The sequence below is a fragment of the Choloepus didactylus genome, chromosome 5 (assembly GCF_015220235.1).
Source record: "Choloepus didactylus isolate mChoDid1 chromosome 5, mChoDid1.pri, whole genome shotgun sequence".
Classification (NCBI taxonomy): domain Eukaryota; kingdom Metazoa; phylum Chordata; class Mammalia; order Pilosa; family Megalonychidae; genus Choloepus; species Choloepus didactylus.
The window spans coordinates 81,437,106-81,458,265 of NC_051311.1; the positions used below are offsets into that span (position 1 = coordinate 81,437,106).

At 33.9% G+C, this 21,160-nt stretch overlaps 1 protein-coding gene across 1 annotated transcript in view; it reads left to right on the plus strand.

Moving 5' to 3' along the window:
• BMT2 (base methyltransferase of 25S rRNA 2 homolog) overlaps window positions 1–20,870 on the plus strand; it is a 165,590-nt gene extending 144,720 nt beyond the window's left edge. The window contains exons 4-5 of the mRNA XM_037836344.1: window positions 9,893–10,007; window positions 18,288–20,870. Of these exons, the coding sequence (XP_037692272.1) occupies window positions 9,893–10,007; window positions 18,288–18,917 (745 nt within the window). The 3' untranslated portion in view covers window positions 18,918–20,870. The remainder of the gene's footprint in view (window positions 1–9,892; window positions 10,008–18,287) is intronic.
• The last annotated feature ends 290 nt before the right edge of the window (window positions 20,871–21,160 follow it).

Genomic DNA, 21,160 nt, shown 5'->3' on the forward strand with positions numbered 1-21,160 from the left:
TCCCTTTATTATAGTTTGATAAATTTGAAACCTGTAGGGAAATTGTAAGAGTAATGCAACCAATGCTCTTAATACCTAAAATTCACTAATGTTAATATTTTGCCACATTTGCTTAATATCTCTATGTATATATGTATGTATACTGTTTTTCTTTTTTTTTTCTCTGAACCATTTGAGAGTTACTTGGAAATATCATATTTACCCCTAAATACTTTCACATGTATCATCAAAAAGCAAGGATATTTTCCCACATAACCAGATTGTAATTGTTATCTCAGGAAATTTAACATCGATGTAATATAATTATGTAAGGCACAGTTCATATTCATATTTTCCAGATTGTCATAATTTTTTTTATAACTGGATTGTTTGTTTTTATGATCCAAAATCTAATCAAAGTTGTCATATCATATTTAGTTGTAATATCTCTCAGGTTCCATTACACTAGAAAATTCCCTGTGATTAGATTCATGTTAAACATTTTTGGTAGGAATACTATGTATTAGTGCATCGCTAATGAGGTACATGTCTATTTGTCCCATTATTGGTGATGTTAAGTTTGATTATTTAATTAAGATGGTGTCCACCAGATTTCTCCGTTTTAAAGTTTCCATGTTTAATCATCAGATTATTCATGAAGGCCCAGTGAATTTCCTATTCTTTAACATTTTCATCCAGCCACTTTAGCATCCATTAATGGTCTTTCCTAAATCATGTTTTTACTATAGTGGTTGTCAAATGGAGATTTTTAATTTCTATCTTGCTTAAACATTTATTAGTTGACATTCTTCTATAAAGAACTTTCCTTCTATCCCCCTTTTTAATTTTTTAAGTATCACTATGGACTCATGGATTCTTTTTGTTTTTTAAATTAATGTGGTGTTATTCATTCATGTCATTATTCATTATGATGCTGAAATCATCTCAAATTAATCCTTTAAACTAGCTCCTCTGACCTTTTGACATGTCCTATTAGTTTCTGAGTTTTACCTTATTTTCTGGTACAAGATGATCCAGGTTTACCTTGTACTTCACTGCTTCAGCCCTGGAATAAACCATCTTTCTAAGATGTCTGTGTTCCTTCTAGTGGGGGAATGGTACTTAGAAACCGAATTCTGGACATTAGATATGTTCATTTCTGCTGGGATGTCATTGCTTCTACACCCTTTCAGATGAAACCTCCAATTCCAATCCATCACCACAGGGTTCTTTCACTCCTTTCCCACATTCTGTATTGGTATCTCCCAGCAACTTTAGTATGTTTACTCATTTGCTCAGCCCTACAATACATAGAAAATAATTTCAGAATGGCTGCATCTGTACCACCACCATATCAACAAACATACTAAGTAAAATCAGAATTTCTTTGCAGGGTTTTGTCCTTAGAACGTCACCCACTGAAATTATTATAGTCAGAATACTGGGTTCAGAAGTTATTTGGATTATTTTTTTCTTCGGTTTTATTTGATAAATAGCTAGGTTCAGTGGTTTCTCTTTTCAATTTTGTGTTTTCCCCATCCTCATGGATTTAATTTTATTTTTTGAATATGTAAAACATTGACAACTTTCAAACGTCAAAACTACAAAAATCAAGTTTATTCAAATGTCCCATCCCTGCTTTAAACCATCCATGCCATTCCCAAGTCCTCTGAGGTTTCATTAGTTTCTGGCTTATCCTGAGCACATATATGGAAATAACAAAATCATTTCAAGTCAGTTCATAGAAATCTTTCTTATTCCAAGTTTTTTTTTTAATATTGGAAGATTTTTAATACACCTCTCTCAGTGATTAATAGAACAAGCAATTCAGAAAATGAGTAAGACCATAGAATATTTGAATACATTATTAACAAAGTTGTGCTAATGGACATATGTAGTGTACCTAAAAAATGCTGAATGATATTTGTTTCAACCGTACATGGAACACTTTTTTGAAAAAGACTTAAAAAGTAAGTCTCAGCAAAATCTAAGGGTTGAAATTATAGAGTATGTTCTCTGAATATAGTGCTTTCAGGCTAGAAAGTGATATCATAATGGCAACTAGGAAATACTCAAAGGTTTAGAAATTAGTAAGCAACCCTCTAAATAGCCCATGAGCTGAAGAGGAAATCATAATGCAAATGTGAAAATATTTTGAACTAAATAAAATAACACTTTTGTAACAAAACTCTCTCTATTACAACTTGTAGATGTGGCTAAAGCAGTACTTAGAGGGAAATGTTATACCCTTAAATGCAAATATTAGAAAGGAGAAAGTTGAAAACAATTGAACTAAGAAGCCATCTCAAGTTAAAAATAAATCAGCAAATTACCCCCCACCCCCATGCCCATTTTCGTTTCCTAGGCTGCTTAAAGCAGATACCATGAAATGGGTTGGCTTAAACAGTAGGAATTTATTAGCTTACAGTTTTGAGGTCAAGAAAATGTCCAAATCAAGGCATTATCAAGGTGATGCTTTCTTTCCAAAGACTGGCTGCCAATGATCATTGGCCACTCTGCCATGTGGCAAGGCACATGGTGGCATCTCCTGGTTTCTCCCTTCTCTTCCGGGTATTGTTGCTTTCAACTTCTTGCTTCCATGGCCTTTCTCTCTCTCGTGTCTCTCTCTCTCTCTCTCTCTCTCTCTCAGGTTTAGGGTTACACCTGAACTGAAGTAGCCTCATCAGAAGATCCTACTTACAATGTGTTACACCCACAGAAATGGATTATATTTAACGACATGTTTTTCTGGGGTAACTACAGCTTTAAACCACTACACCCCACCCTCTGCCCAAAACAAAGTAAAAAAGAAATATTAAAGATAAGAGCAGGGAGGTTAGAAAGGCTTAACAGAGATAAAAATTGGATTTTTGAAAAAACTATATTAAAGTTTAAAATCTCTAGGTAAGACAAGTCACAAAATATAAAAGTCACAAATAATTTCGAGATTGAAAGGGGAAATTGTAACTATAGATTCTGAAGACATTAAAAAAAATAACGAAAAGAATATAATGAATAACTGTATGCTAATAAATATGAGGAAGTAGGCAGAATGACCTATAATCATTAAAGAAGTTGAATCAGTGATTAAAAATCTTTTTAGAAATAAGACTCCGGGCTCAAATGGTTTCATCAGGAAGTTCTATTAAACATTCAAGGAAAAATGAATTCTAGTCTTATACAAACTCTTTAAAAATTGGAAAAAAGGAACTCTCCCAAATTCATCTTAAAAGTCTAACATAACCTTGATATTAAAACACCCTTTATGAACAGTACTAGAAAAAAATTATAATCTAATCCCACTCATGAATATAGGCACAAAAATCTCTCTCTCTCTCTCTCTCTCTCTCTCTCTCTCTCTCACACACACACACACACACACACACACAAATTATATGCCAAACAAATCCTTCAAATTATGAAAAGGTTAATATATCACAACCAAATTCAATTCATCCCAATAATACAAGGTTAATTTAACACTGCAAAATTAATGAATATTTTCTACCACATAATCAAAGAGAAATCATATCTCAATAGAAACATAGAATGCAATTGATAAAATTCAGCATGGATTTGTTAAAACCAGAAAAATCTAGCGAGGCATAAAAGGAACTTCAGCTTTATCAAAGGTGCTATACAAAACCTACAGCAGTCATTGTATTTAATGATGAAACATTGGAACATTTCCTTTGAGAATGGAATGAAAATAGCAGAAATCACTTCTGTTTAACATTGTGCTAGAAGTTCTGGACAGAGAAGTAAGGCAAAAAATAAAAATGGATGGACGGGTGAATGCATTTATGGATGAATAGATATATAGGAATTGAAGAAATACAAATATATTCTACATAGATTGTATAATTTATGTACAGAGATTAGAATATTCAAAATAATCTACAGATAAGCAATTGAGAATAATAGGAATTTAGTAAATTGCTGGATACAAAATCAATATACAAAAATCATTGGCATGTCTATAATCAATAAAAAATGAGATTTTAAAAAAGGTAACAGTAAAGTTTATCCAATGGGGAAAATGATGTATTCAAAAGCCTGAGATAGCAAGGAATATAACAAAATATGTGTGAGAATTTTTTAGAGAAAATGATACAACTATTGGGAGATAATTTAAAAACTTAGATAAATGAAAAACTATATCACATCCACTCATTGGAAGATTCAGTATTGCAAACATGTTAATTTTCCCCAAATAATCTTTAGTCTCAGGGCCATTCTAATCAAAATCCCAGTGGAGTGTTTTGGGTTGTAGTTTGTGTTTTTGTTTTTGAAACTTGATAGGGTAATCGTAAAATCTGCGTGAAAAACAAAAGCTCAGGGAATATTATGGGAGGCATTTGCCTTACCAGAAACCAAGACATATTATGAAGCTATAAGCATTAAGACTGAACTGTGTAGTATTGGCCCAATAGATAGAAACAGACCAACAAGCCAGTGAAGCATCCGTACACAGATACATGTATACATACAGATGGGGAACAGGTGGCCTTAAGCACCTACTATGTTCTAGACAGTTTTCTAGGTGCTGAGGACATGGCAGTGAATAAAGCAAACAAAACATTTTAGGGAATTTCATGACCGTGGCTAGGGAAGATATAACACATTCAGAGTGTAGCCATAAATCTAAAGATTGATAGATTTCAGTACATAAAGTTAACAACATATAATTATTATAGATATCATAAAAAGAATGTGTTTTGGTTTGGTAAAGCTGATGAAATGCAATATACAAGAAATGGACTGGCTTTTAACAGTGGGGATTTATTAGCTTACAAGTTTACAATTCTGAGGTCATCAAAATGTCCAAATTAAGGCATCAGCAGGATGATAACTTCTTTGAAGATCATTACTGGTGAGCTTGTGCTCCCCTGTCATATAACAAGGCACATGGCATCATCTACTGGTCCCTCTCTCCCGGATTTTGTTGCTTCCAGCTTCTGGCTTCAGTTGTTTCCTCTCTCAGCTTCTATGGGTGTGTCCTTGTTTCTCAGCTTCTCTGAGTTTCCTGCATGTCCTTTATCTTATAAAGGACTCCAGTAGGCAGATTATGACCCTCCTTGAATGACATTGATCACATCTCAATTGAAATAACCTAATCAAAAGTTCCACCTATGATAGGTTTACACCCACAGGAATGGATTAAAATAATATGATCTTTTCTGGGGTACATAAGAGCTTCAAACCAACACAGCATGCAAAGGCAAGCCACAAACTGGCTTTTCTCTGCCAGTTTTGACAGTATTTGAAACATGTATAATCCAGTGTCCAGAATATGTAAAGAACTATGACCATTAAGTAAAAGACACCCACTAGAGAAATGAACAAACAACTTGGTCAAGCACCTACCCAAGAAAACAATATCCAGGTGGCAGATAAACATACACAAAGGTATTTACCCATAGTAGTTTGCAGAGCAATGCAAATTAAAACCACGTAATATACTATTACATACCCACCTGTTTCAGGTTGCTAAAACTGCCAGAATGCAAGATACCAGAAATGGGTTGGCTTTTAACAATGGGGATTTATTAGCTTACAAATTTACAGTTCTAAGGCCATGAAAATGTCCAAATTAAGGCACCAACAGGAGGATACCATCTCTGAAGAAGGGCCGCCGGCATCTGGGACACCTCTGTCACATGGGAAGGCATATGGCTGGTGTCCTTCTCTCTGGGTTCTTCTCTCTGGGTTCCATTACTTTTAGCTTCTGGCTTCAATGGCTTTCTCAGCAACTCCAGGGGCTTTTCTCTCTCAGCTCTCTCTGGGTGTTTCTGTCTGTCTTTTATCCTCATAAAGGACTCCAGTAAAGGATTAAGACCTACCTTGAATTGGGTAGGTCACATGTCAATTGAAACAACCTAATCAAAACGTCCCACCCACAATAGGTCTGTCCCCACAGGAATGGATTAACAGAACATGGCCTTTTCTGGAGTACATAACAAGCTTCAAAACAGCACCTACCAGACTGACAAAACTGAAACATTGAAACAATCTCACATATTGCTGGGGATGTGAAATAGTAGAAATTCTTATCCATTGCTGGTAGGACTATGAAATTGGAGCAATTATTTGAGATAACAGTATCATACTATGTAATAAAATTAAACGTGTCCTTATGTTCAAGCCATTCTACTCCTAGGTACACACTTTAGAGAAAGTCTTATAAGGAGACATTTTCAAGCATGTTCATAGTGACATTGTTCTTTATGGCCCAAAACTGGAAATAATTCAAATATCCATTAAAGGTCAAAAGAATAAATAACTTGTGATATATTCATAAGGGTACTACTATACTGCAATGAATGTGAATAACTAGCAACGTGGATGTCTCACAAACATAGTATTAAGTGAGAGAAACAAGTCACAAAAGCAAATGTTTAAAACCAAACTATATTTAGGCATTCAGTCATAGGTAGTAAGACTATACAAGGAAACAAAGGGAATGATTATTACTAAAATTAGGACAGTGTCACCGTTAAGGAAAGGGGTAGGGTTGTCATCGGGGTTGGGGTATGGATCCATGCAATAGAAGGCTTCCAAGGTGCAGGCAGTGTTTTATTTCTTGACCTAGGTGATAATTACATGGATTTCACTGTGTCATTATTTTTTAATCTGTACATATGTTATATGCAAATGAATTAATGAGCTAAACCAAAGAATTTGAAATGGACTAATAAGTATATTTCTGAGAATTGATAAATTAGTAAAGCTAATCCATGGTAGTTTTAAGTTATTGGTGATTGTATCATAATGTTGAATTAACTTCAAATGATTAGAATGCTCCATACAGATAGAAAATTCAGTTGATAAGAGCATAGATTTTTTTTTTTAAAAAAGACTATCAAAATTTTGCTGCTTTAGCCAGTACATTAGAATCCATAATACAGATTTTAGTGAGGAAAATTCTGCTTTTCTTATGCTTGAGGAGGATTATTAGTAGATGCATCATAAAGATTTTATGTATAATATGATAATAATGGCTAGCAATAATATCTACCACTCTTTGAGCACTTACCATGTACCAGGCATTGGGTCAAGCATTATAAATATATTTTTTCATTTAACCCTGCAAACAACTCTTTTAAGTGTGGGTATTATTTTCTGTCCTTTAATGTGTAATATGGGGATAAGATATCCCCATATTACACATTAAGTGACAGAATCTTAGTCTTTGTTCTTAACTATAATCCCAAATAATAATTCAAATGACTAGTAGTGTATATAGATTATATATCATTATAGATTCTCATTTGTTCTCACTGGTTATTATCTGGGTATTCAAATTGGTATTAATTCCAAAGTGAATGCCAACATATGCCAGGTATTTCTTTGGACCCTGTCTCCTGGATCTTTTGTTCTAATAACTCATAACCTTAGTTCACTGTACTCTCTTTTCCTTGGAGCTAACGTATTGTGATACTTCAAATAACTTTAAACTTAATTCAGCTTCACAAATGATGATTTATTACAGGTATCACCCAATCTGCTTCCAGATTGACTGCAGTACAGAAAATTAGCTCTTTAGCCCTAGGAGCAGCTCTTTTAACTGGGAGGGTCTCTAGCTATTCTCTGCGATAACTGACACACATCTGGAGGTGTTCTGGATTGCTAAAGCTGCCAAAATGCAAAATACCAGAAATGGATTGGCTTTTATAAAGGGGATTTATTTGGTTACAGATTTACAGTTCTGAGGCCATGAAAGAGTCCAAACTAAGGCATCAACAAAAAGCTGCCTTCACTGAAGGAAGGCCGATGGCATCTAGGGTTCCTCTTTCACCTGGGAAAGGAAGGCACATGCTGGAGTCTGCTGGGCCTCTCCCAGGGTTAGCTTTTGGTTTCCATTGCTTTCTCCAAAATGTCTCTGGGCTTCTGTTTTAGCTTCTTTCTCTCACCTCCTTGCATCCTTGCTTATTTCTCCCAAGGCATTTCTCTCTAAGCATCTGGGAGTCTTCTCTGACCTTCTCTGGGGCAAACTCTGGATTTCATCTCTTAGCTTCTCTCCTGGTTCTGGTTTCAACAGCTGTCTCCAAAATGTCTCTGGGCATTTTCTCTCTAAGCATTTCTGAGCTCTTTTCAAAATGTCTCTGCCTTTTTTCCTCTCATAGAGGATGCCAGTAAAGACAATTAAGACCGACCTTGAATGGGCGGGCTCACATCTCCATGGAAACAGTCTAATCAAAAAGTCCTACCCACAATAGGTCTGACCCCGCAAGATTGGATTAAAAGAACATGGCTTTCCTGGGGTACATTATAGTTTCAAATGAGCACAGGAGGTCATAGTCATAATTACTGAGTTGTTTTATAAAGAAAATGGAAGCCCACTTTGGTGAAATTGCTATTTCCTCATACCCTCATAGCCCCTCTTATTGCTAGCCATTATTATTATATTATACATAAAATCTTTATGATGCATCTACTCATAATCCTCAAAAATTATTTCTATTCAAAACTAAGTTTATATTTTGTGAAAATTTGTGAGCTAATTTAGTTCATAAATAAAATAAAATTGCAAAAAATCTTTTCTTTAATCGATTCATATTGTTTTTATGGTACTGTACAGTGTCATGTATTATATTAAGCATGTCTTTATAGTTGATTTATAATCAAAGGGTGATTGTGATTATTTCTGTAAAATGTTGGAACATCCAAGCTCTGTTTTGACTTACAGTGCTTTTTCCAAGAGTTTAACCTACTGTCAGTAGTTCAGCCTGTGTAATGGACCTAAGGTATATGCTAGCCCAAGTACATGGGAGAGAAGCTGGAGAGGGTCTTCCAACTCTTTAGACTTCAGTGCACCAAGATTCTGCTTACTCAATTTTCCCCCACATTTTTTTTTCTTTGTTCTAGTATGTACTCATGATTTTTTTAAAGAAAATTATCTTCACAACAGTTAAAATTGCATATATCTGAAGTTGACCTATATTCGTAGATTCTTTTTTTGTTGTTGCTTTACTGTCTGAGCATTAGAACTTCTGGCTAAGAACCAGAAAAATCTACTATTTTTTTCCCCATCCCCACTTGCTACTACATAGATCCCTATCAGTTTAATTGTAAATTTTGCTATTTTATAAAAGTCATTTCTTGTTTTATTTCTTTACGTTTTTTTTTTCTATTTTTCTGACATGAGGAAAGTTCTTGCATGCAGTAAATTTTTCATGTTTTAAAAAATACTATTCTATTTATGCTTTCATCTTTAGTTCTTTTAAGACATTGAGACAAATTAAAGTTAGGTCCAGACACATTATTATATTGGATACTGAGAATTGATTTGTGAATGGATTCTTTCATCTACAAAGACTGTTTTCAAAGTGTGGGTCTGAGGACCTGAGACCCTTTCAGGGGCTCTGCAGAGGAAATAGTATTTTCATAGTGCTATCAAGATATCATTTACCTTTTTAATTCTTGTTCTCTCATGAGTATATAGTGGAGTTTTCCAGATACTACATGGCATGTTATGTTGCATCAGCTTCATTGAAAAAGCAGATACGAGAATTCATCTGTCTCCCATTAAACCGGATGTTAAATAGACTTGAAAAATATAAAACAAGGCCTTACTTTTGACTACTTTTTAAAAATCTGGTTATTTTTTCATTTAAAAAGGATTATTTATATTGGTATGTTATAATGGATTTATAATTTTTTAATGACTTCATAAATATTTTTAAATGTTTCCATTTTAATTTCTAGTACGGTAGCTATTGCTAGATATAACCCACATAAACAAAAGCTTTTTGAGGGCCTTGGTAAGTTTTAAGTGTTTAAAGGAGCCCTGAGACCAAAATGTTAGAGTACCACTGATTTGTATGACCTTTATTATTCTCAAATATTTGAATTTTTTTCCTTATACTTTATTTTTAGTTTGTCTTTTATAAGATAAAATATCTGTTTTTAGGTTGCTACAAACCTCAGGAAAGATCAGATTACTTGATGTTGGCAGCTGCTTTAACCCATTTCTGAAGTTTGAGGAATTTCTAACTGTTGGCATAGACATTGTACCTGCTGTAGAGGTATGCATAGTTTTGTTTTGTTTTCAGACTTGAATATTTCACATGTATATTTACAAAGGAAAATCACTGTATTTACTTCCTGAAATAGCAAATATATTTCCTGTATTCAAGTTGGTAAAAAATTATTTCTATTCAAAACTAAGTTTATATTTTGTGAAAATTTGTGAGCTAATTTGTGAGCTACCTTAGTTAAGGTGACCAGTACTGTATTTGTCTTTGTTTTCTTTCTTGTTTTGTACCTTATTATTTAAATGGCCATGATCTGGAACTGTGCAGTATAATAGAATCATTATTATGATTAAGAAATATTAGTTTGCAAAGATTGCCAAGTAGCTGTAATGTGTAGACTTTTTGTTTGTTTTCGTTTATTTTTTTAATGCATCTTTCTGAAATGTACTGTGTTGTAGAACCATTGTGAAATGAAGGAAAAAGGCAAGGGCTTTGGAGTCAGTCAAAACTTTATTAAATTCCAGGTATTTATACTTGAGTAGATGAAACTACTTAAATTCACATAGGCTGTTTCCTCTACCTTTATTAAAGGGTGGTGAGAATAAGCATCCAACTAAATTTGGCTCCTCAGTAAATGACAGATATTACCCTTCTCTTTGAGCGTATCCCAGTGGGTCAGTTATTGTGACACTGTCAGGTCAAGTCAATGAACCAGGATCACCTCCTGATCAGCTTAAGCATTCTTTTATTTTATTATGATGCCAGGAGTTTGTGTTAAGGGTATTTTTTTTTTAAATAAATGACTCCAGAGCAGGCAAATTATTTATTTATATCAGAAAAAAATCAGGTTTTTCCTGAATGACATAAACTCATAATGTTTGCCATTTTACTTTTTATATATCTCCAAGCACCAACAAAACAAAATATAAAAACAAATTACATTTTTAATGTTATAAAGAGAATATGGATTAGAATGTTAAGTTGAATCTTCTCTTATATATAATGGACTTAATAATGGGCCATATTTCATAGAATTATGGTAATGTCTACTTGAGAAAAAGTATGTAAAGCACCTAGCACAGTGCCTGTTACACAGAGAGTACTAAAGAAATGTTTGCTGTTATTATTGAAAAGTTCCTGCATGAAGAGGCAACTTTCATATGAATCTTTTATTTAATTATGTATCCTTTTGACTGACATGACTGTCTAGATTGAATCACTATGAGTAATAAGAAAATGGTAAAACCATTCCTTTATTCTCTGGTTCCTAAAGATAGACTTTATGTTTACTCTACAGTAAACTGTTGTTCTTAGCTTATCACTGCAGAGAATTCCTGTACCACCAGAGGCTATAGTTTTAAAGTGCAGGTGGCTTTCTACATGGATTCTCTCCCCTTCCTTCCCAAGACACACGTTAAAGATGACCTGTCCTTCAGGGTCTGCTGATGCATGATTATCGTTTGATTTGAACTGCAGACGTAAATATTATTTTTTAATATTAAATTTATTAATCGATTGGGCTATAAATCACTAGGGAAAACAAAAAAACTGCTATACAGAAGGTCAATAATAGAGTGAGATATTCCTTGTCTCATGTCCTATAACTAATTTTAAAGCAAAAGAAGGGACTTACACTCCTAGCCAAGATGGAATAAGAAAGAGCAGATATACCCCTCTTCCCTTGTCTGAAACAACCGGAAAATTGGCAAAATACATGAAACAATAATTTACAAGACATTGGATGTCAAGAAGTGAAAAGAGTGACCCCTGAAAGACAGAAAACAAATGAGGTGAGCCCTACTATTGCCCCAGCATATTGCCTTGAGATTGTTTCCAAGACATGGCACATAGAAGGAGAACCCAGGTGGAACCCAGCTGATACCATGAGTTGTGGAGATGGAGCTGAGAATCCTGGGAGACCAAGGCAACTCGAGTTCATAAGACAAAGTACCAATAAAGAAAGAGCTGCACAGAGGGAATACTTTAGGGATCTGTATGTAACAGGTTAGTACTCAGCTGAGTAGTAATCAGCATGTATGTGTGAGGAAAACTACAGACTAGAGAAAGAACCACCTGAAAAGATTAGAGGTTATGTGCCTGGTACTCACATAACCTGTTCCCATCAGCCAAACTAGAAACTCAAGATTCACACAGCATTGGGCAGAATACACAGAACATTCTTGCCTTAGTCATGTAGAATAATGCCTTAGACTAAACACTGCCCTCATCCCACCTAACAGATCTTAAAAGCAAGACTCAAAAAGATCCAGGTGTCTCCAAATAACTTAACTCAGAACAAAGCTCAAGAATATTTATAGCAACACAGAAACCATCCAGCACTCAACAAGGTGAAATTCACCATGTCTGATATCTAATAGGAAATGCAAAGAAGCAGAAAAATATGACCTACAATGAGAAGGTAAATCAGCCTAAAGAGACCAACCTAGAACTGACACACATATTTCAGTGAGGAAACAAGGACATTATAACTATATTCTGTATGTTCAAAAAGTTAAGTAGAGACATGGAAGATATTTTTAAAAACACAAATCTAACTTCTATAGATGGATGCTACAGTGGTGTGATATGAAACATACCCTCAGTGGAATTAATAACACATTAGACATTGAAGAAGAAAAGTAAAATTGAAGACATAGCAATAGAAACTACCCAAAAGGAAACTGAGAAAAGAGAATTTTTAAAAATGAAACATCAGTGAGCAGTAAAACAATTTCAGGAGGACAAATATAAGTGTAATTTGAGTCCCCAAAAAGGGGAGGGGTGGTAGTTGGAGAAATAATGGCCAAAAAATTTCCAAATTTGATGTAGACTATAAAACTAGCAATTCAGAGAATCTCAACAAACTCCAAGCACAAGAAACATGAAGAAAAATTATACCAAGGCACATCATAATTGAATTCCTTAAAACCAATTATAAAGAGAAAGTCTTAAAAGCAGCCAGGGATTTATAAAAACAAAAAAAAAGATGTGTTAAAAATACTAAAATCTGTCAACTAAGGATTCCTCACCCAATGAAAATATCTTTTACACATAAAGGCAAAATAGAAACACCTTCAGACACAAAAGCTGGAAGAATTCAGCAACAGCACACTTGCATTATAAGAAGTCTTAAACAAAAAGTCCTTTAGCTGGGTGGAGATATGGATCTACACAAGCAGTGATGAGTACCAGAAGTGATAACTACATTGGTTAAAAAAAAAGGTTTTTTTCTCATTAGCTAAATCTCTTTTAAAAAATAATTTATTTTTAAACAAAAATAATATAGTATGAGTTCATAATATATGTAAAATTAAAATGTCTGAGAATAGCACAAAGAATAGGATGGAAGGAATGGAAATATATATTTTAAGGTTCTTATGCTGTACATTAAATGGTACAATATCACTTGAAGCTATACTATAAGTTAAAGATGTTGTAGTTTGCTAAAACTGATGAAATACAATATACCAGAAATGGACTGAGTTTTAACAGAGAGGATTTATTAGCTTACCAGTTTACAGTTCTGAGGCTGTGAAAATGTCCAAATTCAGGCATCAATAGGACAACACCTTCTCCCTGAAGACTGGCTGCTGGCGATCCTTGGCTCTTCTGTCACAGGGCCAGGCACATGGTGACATCTGCTGGTGTCTCCTTTCTCTTATGGGTTTTGTTGCTTCTGGCTTCATTGGCTTCCTCTCTGTTTTTTCTGCTTCCCTCTCAGCTTCTCTGTCTTTTCTCTCTGAATTTCATCTCTTATATAGGCCTCCAGTAAAAGGATTAAGACCCACCTGGGGCACACCTTAACTGAAATAACCTAATCAAAAGACCCCACCATCAATAAGTCTACACCCACAGGAATGGATTAGCTTTTAAGAACATGGTCTTTTCTGGGGTACATACAGCTTCAAACTATCACAGAGGTATCCTATAAATGCTAAAACAACTACTAAAATAAAACAGAATTATAGCTAATAGGCCAACAAAGGCAATAAAATGGAATCATAAAAAAAGATTTAGTTAATCCAAAAGATGGAAGGAAAAGGGAACAATGAGCAGATGGGGCAAATACAAATAGCAAGATTATAGATTTATATCAATCACGTCATATAGATGTAGCCTGTATACACTAATTAAAAGACAGAGATTGTGAGATTATATATGCTATCTTTAAGAACTGCACTTTAATTTTAAAGACACAAATAGGTTAAAAGTAAAAGAATAGTGAAGAGAAAGCTAGTGTAACTATACTAAAATCAGACGAAGTAGATTTCAGAGCAAAGAATATTACCAGGGATGAAGATGGTTATTTCATAGTGATAGAAGGGTTAGTTTATCAAAAGTACATGGCAATCCTAAAAATTTATGCACCTAATGACAGCTTCAAAATACATGAAGCAAAAAACTGATAAAATTGCAAGGAGAAATAAATATTTATAAAATATGGTTAGAGATTTCAATACCCCTCTCAATAATTGATAGAAAAAGTAGAAAGGCAGTCAGGATATAAATCACTATTGTTTTAGTTTGCTAGGACCACTATAACAAAATACCACAAACTGGATGGCTTAAAGCAATAGAAATTTATTGTCTCTTAGTTCTGAAAGCTAGAAGTCTGAAATCAAGGTGTCAACAGGGCCATGTTTCCTCTAAAGTCTGTAAGGAAGAATATGTTCCATGTCTCTCTCCTGGCTTCTGCAGTGACTTGCTGGCAATTCATGACATTCTCTGCCTCAGTCGTCACATGAGGGTTTCTTCTCTATGTCCAGATGTCCTCTTCCTAGAAGGATACCAGTCATATTGGATTAAGGGCTCACCCTACTCCACTGTAACTTCATTTTAACTTGCCTAATTCCATCTTTAATGACCTTATTTCCAAAATAGGTCACATTCTGAGGTACTGGAGAGTAGGATTTCAACATATCTTTTTGGGGGACACAGTCCAACCCATTACAACTGTCAACGAACTTAACCTAATTGACATTTATAGAGCATTCTACCAACAACAGCACAGTACCCATTCTTTTCAAGTGCAAATGGAATGTTTACCAAGATAGATACCTGAACCATAAAACAAGTCTCAAGAGATTTAAAGATTCAAGTCATTCAACCAGTATGAAATTAAACTAGAGAAAAACCATCTCTGGAAAATCTCCAAATGTTTGAAAGCTAAATAACATGCTTCTAAATAACCCATGGTCAAAGGACTCACAAGGAACAGATTTTAAAAATGAAAATAAATAAAAACATAAGGTATCAAAATGTGTGGGATGCTACTAAAGTATAGTACTAAGTGTTAGGTGTTTTAGCCTGGAAGAGACCAAAACTCAATAAGAGAAAATTTTATTATGTGCAGTCGGGCTGAAGCCAAAAAAATGGTGACAGCCCCGAAAGAAGGCAGGAGTATAATTTTATAGCTTTTGGGAGGGGGATTGAGGAAATAATTGTTGGTGAGTTAAGATAGAGGAGTGAGGAGCTGACGTTAGGGGATTGGTTTGCTCAAGGTCTGGAATTTAAGCAGGGAGATTGTATGTTATGGAAAATTTTTGTTCTTGCTCAAACCTTCATGACAGCTAAGGGTGGGCTCCATGCAAACAGTCACATTCGTTATGAGTGCAGGGAGCTTCTTGGAACATTTCCTAGAGGTGGGTTGTGTGTGTGTTGGGGGTGGGGAGTTCTGCCTAACACCAAGGGGAAAATTTGTAGCACTAAACACCTTTATTTAGAAAAGAAGAAAAATCTCAAAGCAATGACATCAACTTTTCAACTGAAAAAGAAAGCACATTGAATCCAAAGTATAAGAAAGGAAGTATCAAAGACCAAATTGGAAATCAGTATAATAGAAAACAAAAACAATAGACAAATTAGATCGCAAGATTTATTATAATAAATCTTAAATAACAGTATAAATATACAGTAGTTAAGACAGTGTGCTATTAGTGTTAAGGGAGAAAAATATAACAATGGAATAAAATAAAGGGTTCACAAATAGGCCGGGTCATACTACAGACTACTGATTTCAACCAAGATGGCAAGGTAATTCAGTGAAGAAAGGATACTCTTTTCAGTTAATAGTGTTGGAACAATTGGATATCCATAAATAAAAGAAAAAGAACTTCATTACATATCTTACACAATATATAAAAATGAACCCAAGTGGATCATACCTAAATGTAAAACCTGAAAGTATAAAATATCTAAAAGAATACAGCGAAGAATAATCCTTGATATACTAGGATACTATTCAGGAATAAGAAGAGTGAACTATTAATCTGTGGCAAAAACCTTTATCTTGGTTTAGGCAAAGGTTTCTTAGATATGACTACAAAAGCAAGATCATGGAAAAACAAATCAGTAAATTGGGTTTCATCAAAATTTAAAACTTCTGCTCTTTTAAAGACACTGTTAAGAGACTAAAAAGATAAACCACAGACTGAGAAAAAATATTTGCAAGTCAAAGATCTAAAAAAGGACTTATATCCAGAATAAATAATGAGCTCTCTAAACTCAATAATAAGAAAACAAACAACCCAATTTTTTAAAAAATGGGCAAAAGATCAGGACCTTTTATCAAAGAAGATACTCAGATGGCAAACAAGTATATGAAAAGAAGATAAACATCATAACTCTTTAGAAAAAATGCCAATTAAAACCACAATGAGATACCACTACACACCTAAAATTAAAGACTGGTCATACCAGTCATTGTTGGTAAGGATTTGGAGGAACTGAAACTCTTCATACACTCTTGGGGGAAATATAAAACTGTGTAACTGTAACAGTTTGGGAGTTTTCTTAAAGTTAAACATATATGAACTGTTTGATCTAGCCACTCCTCTCCTGGATATTTATCCAAGAGAAATAAAAGCATGTCCATTAAAAGTGTTCAGCAGAAATATTCATAGGCCTGATTTGTAATAGCCAAAAACTAGAAACAACCCACATTATCTATCAACAGATGTATTGATAAACAAAACTTTGGTATAATCCTGATACACTGGGATACTATTCAGCAATAAGAAGAAGCAAACTATTAATATGTGCAAAAGAAAGGATGAATCGGAAAACAATTATGCTGCATGAAAGAAGCCAGGCAATAAGAGTACATCTATATGATTCCATTTATATAAAATTCTAGGAAATACAAACTAATTAGTGGTAGAAATCAGATCACTTGTTCCCTGGAAGCAGGGGTAGAGCAGGGAAGACAAGAGGAAGGGATTATAAAGGTGTACAAGGATGCTTTTTGGGGTCTATTCATTATCTTGATTGTGGCGATTGTTTCACAAGTGTATAAATGCAACAACTTGTCAAAATTCACTCTCAATACGTGCAGGTAGCAGTCTCTATGAGGTCAGTTATATCTTAATAAAGCTATTTTAAAAAAAAAAAAAAAGCAGAGGGAAGGAAAGAAGAAAAATAAGAATTTTGTCCTGATAGTAAAACATTATGTATCACTTTCATCCAGATGAATATGTGACCAGTTTGTCAACCCACAAACAAGAACGAGGGCAGTAAGCTATTACCACATCTTTGTTAATTAATAACTATTGCTATATGACAAGGATGACTAATTTTTGTCTAATTTTAAAACTGCTTTCTAATTCTGTACCATTCCCATAAAGTTTTAATATTCAGCAAATTATGCAGTGTTGTTTGTAGTTGTAGTGGTTCCCATGGTCATTTGATTATGTTAATTAATATATGGTTTCTTTCAAACCAGGGATTAACTTTTTAACAAAGTAAAAGCAATATTAAAATTACTTTTTAAGATGGTTGAGGTTAATGATTTAAAAAACCGTTTTCATGGCCTTTAAAAGTTTTGGTATCTTTCTGCTTGTACAGATTTTTATAATGCTTCTTTCATTATCCTCTTTGACTTTAATTCATCTTGACTCTTGCTATTACTTGTTTTCCAGGATTTTTTTTATATTAGCCTTTCTTAGGTGACTGAAAATGATGACGTGAATGTAGATATGACTTAGTTTGGAAATAACTGTATCATTCTTGTGAACTCCAAATTAAATTTCAAATAAACGCTTATTATTTTTTTAAAAGATATGCTTAAAAGTTATTTCTATTTTCAAATTGTTGGGCAGAAATTTTTTTTTAAATGACGACTAGAAATTCTCTGGTGCTCATTGCTCTTTGAGATTTTTGTGAGTAAAAGTTTTGGTTGAATAAGTCTGTAAGTTTAATTTAGACAGATAAGATATATGATCAAAATTGGAATTAAATATGGAAATGCTATGAAACAGTCTGGTGTAAAATGTGTTTAATAAGTTGGAAGTAATCTTGAAATTCTTAATATGCTTTGCTTTTTCCTTTCTGCAGAGTGTATATAAATGTGACTTCCTGAACTTACAGCTTCAGCAACCACTCCAGCTTGCACAGGATGCTATAGATGCCTTTTTGAAGCAACTAAAAAACCCTATTGATTCTCTTCCTGGGGAGCTTTTCCATGTGGTTGTTTTCTCTCTCCTTCTTTCTTATTTTCCATCACCTTACCAGCGATGGATTTGTTGCAAGAAAGCCCATGAACTGTTAGTGTTGAATGGTTTATTACTTATCATCACACCTGATTCCTCCCATCAGAACCGACATGCTATGATGATGAAAAGCTGGAAGATTGCTATAGAGTCCCTGGGCTTTAAGCGTTTCAAGTATTCAAAATTTTCACACATGCATCTGATGGCATTTAGGAAAATCTCCCTAAAAACCACAAGTGACTTAGTTAGTAGGAACTACCCAGGAATGTTATATATTCCTCAAGACTTCAACAGTATAGAAGATGAGGAATATTCTAACCCTTCCTGCTATGTTCGATCAGATATAGAAGATGAACAGCTAGCATACGGTTTCACAGAGCTCCCTGATGCTCCATATGACTCAGATTCTGGAGAAAGTCAAGCCAGCTCTATTCCTTTCTATGAGCTAGAGGATCCTATATTACTTTTAAGTTAATGTAAAAGCAAAAGGCCCTTTCAGTCCAGACTTCTAAACTAATTGCTTAGACTAATTGGAAATACTAACATGGGCTCTCAGAACTTAAAACCTGGTTTGCAGAGAAGAATTGCAAAAGTTTACAGAGTTTGCTATTTTTTTCTACTTCTGGATTTTAAAATTTATTCTTATATAGAAAGCTTAAAGTTTCATGCAGAGTGACTCCTGTCATAGCAGAAACCACTGTTACTTTAGCATTTAGTTCTAAGATATTATAGAAAGGTACCTTTTTCTCTTCAGTGCTGTGTGAAAAATGAAGCATATTTAGCTATGTGTTTTCCTTTTCTTCAGCTTTTCAATGTTGACTTTAAACCATTGCAGTGGGAAACTTTAAGATGTGTAGAAAGCTGTAGATTGCACTTTGATGACTCACAAGTTAAATGTGACACAGATTGGTCTAGTTGGTGATGCACTTATCTTTTTCATTTTTCTAACTAAATTGTGTGTCGCAGAAAGCCATTTTCTATTCAGTTTTGTCTGATCCAGTATTTCCTGAACTTCTTAGAATTGGTGATAATTCTGTTTCCTTCTTTTTTTCTATTAAGAGCTCATTTGGCACCATCAGACTTTGGGGGAGCAATTTCCCTAAAAGTATGTGTTCATATTTTATTAGCACAGAACAGTAAACACCTTTGCCAAAGTAGTAGTTTCATAACTTCTTGTTGATATGGGCCTTGGTGTTAAGTACATTTATCTGTTAGAGTTCAGTTTTACTTTTTTAAATTTAGTTTTAATTTCAAAAATTTCTATTTGAGCAAGGAACAATATAGTACTCAATTCTGACCTAAAAAACCTTTGTGAAAAGGTTTGCACTTGTAAAAGAGCTTATGTTCTATCTAGACCAGTTTTGATAGGGTCCTTGCCTTTCTGTTAAGGAGGTGCTGCACTACAAATCTGGAATTATATAAAAAAAAATTTTAACCTTCTGTTGGTAATCTCATAAAATGGTTTTAACCGTCTGATAATTTCTATCCACATTCTAGCAGAAAATTTTCTTTGAATATATAAACCGTTAGTTGGCTGTGGGAATTTTCCCTTTCCGCATCGATAAATGCCTTTCCATGTTTCTGAATCAGAAGCAAATGATTAAGGAGAAATGTATGTCCAAACAAGACAAGATTAATTTAAACAGCTAAGAACATTGAGTCCACATTGTCTTGTAGCCAGCAATTGTCATGTAAACTATCATTTTTAAGAGTGCCACTGTGTGGATTTTTTTTTCAAGTGGTTATTACATTAAAATTACCTCATACTGAGGTTTTTGCACTGAAATATCACAGTTTTGGATTTCATGGTTAATGTGTGTATGTGTGTATGTCTGTGTTTAAAGGAAACTTGGATTTTCAATAGTTGATCCTAAATTTCATAAACTGCACTTCTTTACTCTGGTAAAACTGATGTTTTTTGTGCTTATCGTGAATTGCTATAGTTAATTTTGAATATCAAACTTTATTTAGAAATACAAAATTTATCCTTCAAGGTATAAATAGTTGAGTGTGTGTACCATATATTTCAGATTAAATTTCACATGCTAAATTAACGGAAGTACCAATATTTTAATAAACCTAAAAAGTCAATCAACTAAATGCAATAAATTTTGATTGCTCAAATGTGCCAGAAGTAACTTGAAATTTTTCATTTACTTTCAATAGCATAAGATTCCTAAATAATTAGGATTGACTTTCTTTCCAGTTAAGTACTACAGGGCCATGTCTTATAACACCCCCACCCTCACCTCTGCCTCCCAAGAGGGCACTATGTTCAGAATAACACAGAACTATATTTTGATCGTACCACTCTTACCATACTGTTTATTTTCTTTGATTTGGCTAAATACAACCTTAAGAGCAAAAAAAAAAAAAAAAAAGTACACCAAATGAAAGTGCTTTGAAAGTAAATGAAAACAGTGACTTTGAGAGCCTAGTGTAAGTATGATCTTTGAGTCAGTCTTTGTGTTACAGCTAAAATGTTGGTGCTATAAATTCTTCTGATTGTTTACAGATATTGAGTCTGCTTATGCTCCAAAGTGTGCATGATGTATTTTAAATAGTACTTTAAAGAAGTCTCTTTATAAAGCCTACTTCCACTTAATATAAATTTGTTTAAATTTATAAATATTTGTTACTGTAAATTCAGCTTATTCAAATTAGATTGGCACAGGATTTCAACCAATACGTATTCCACCAAAGCCAATTCAGTGTATA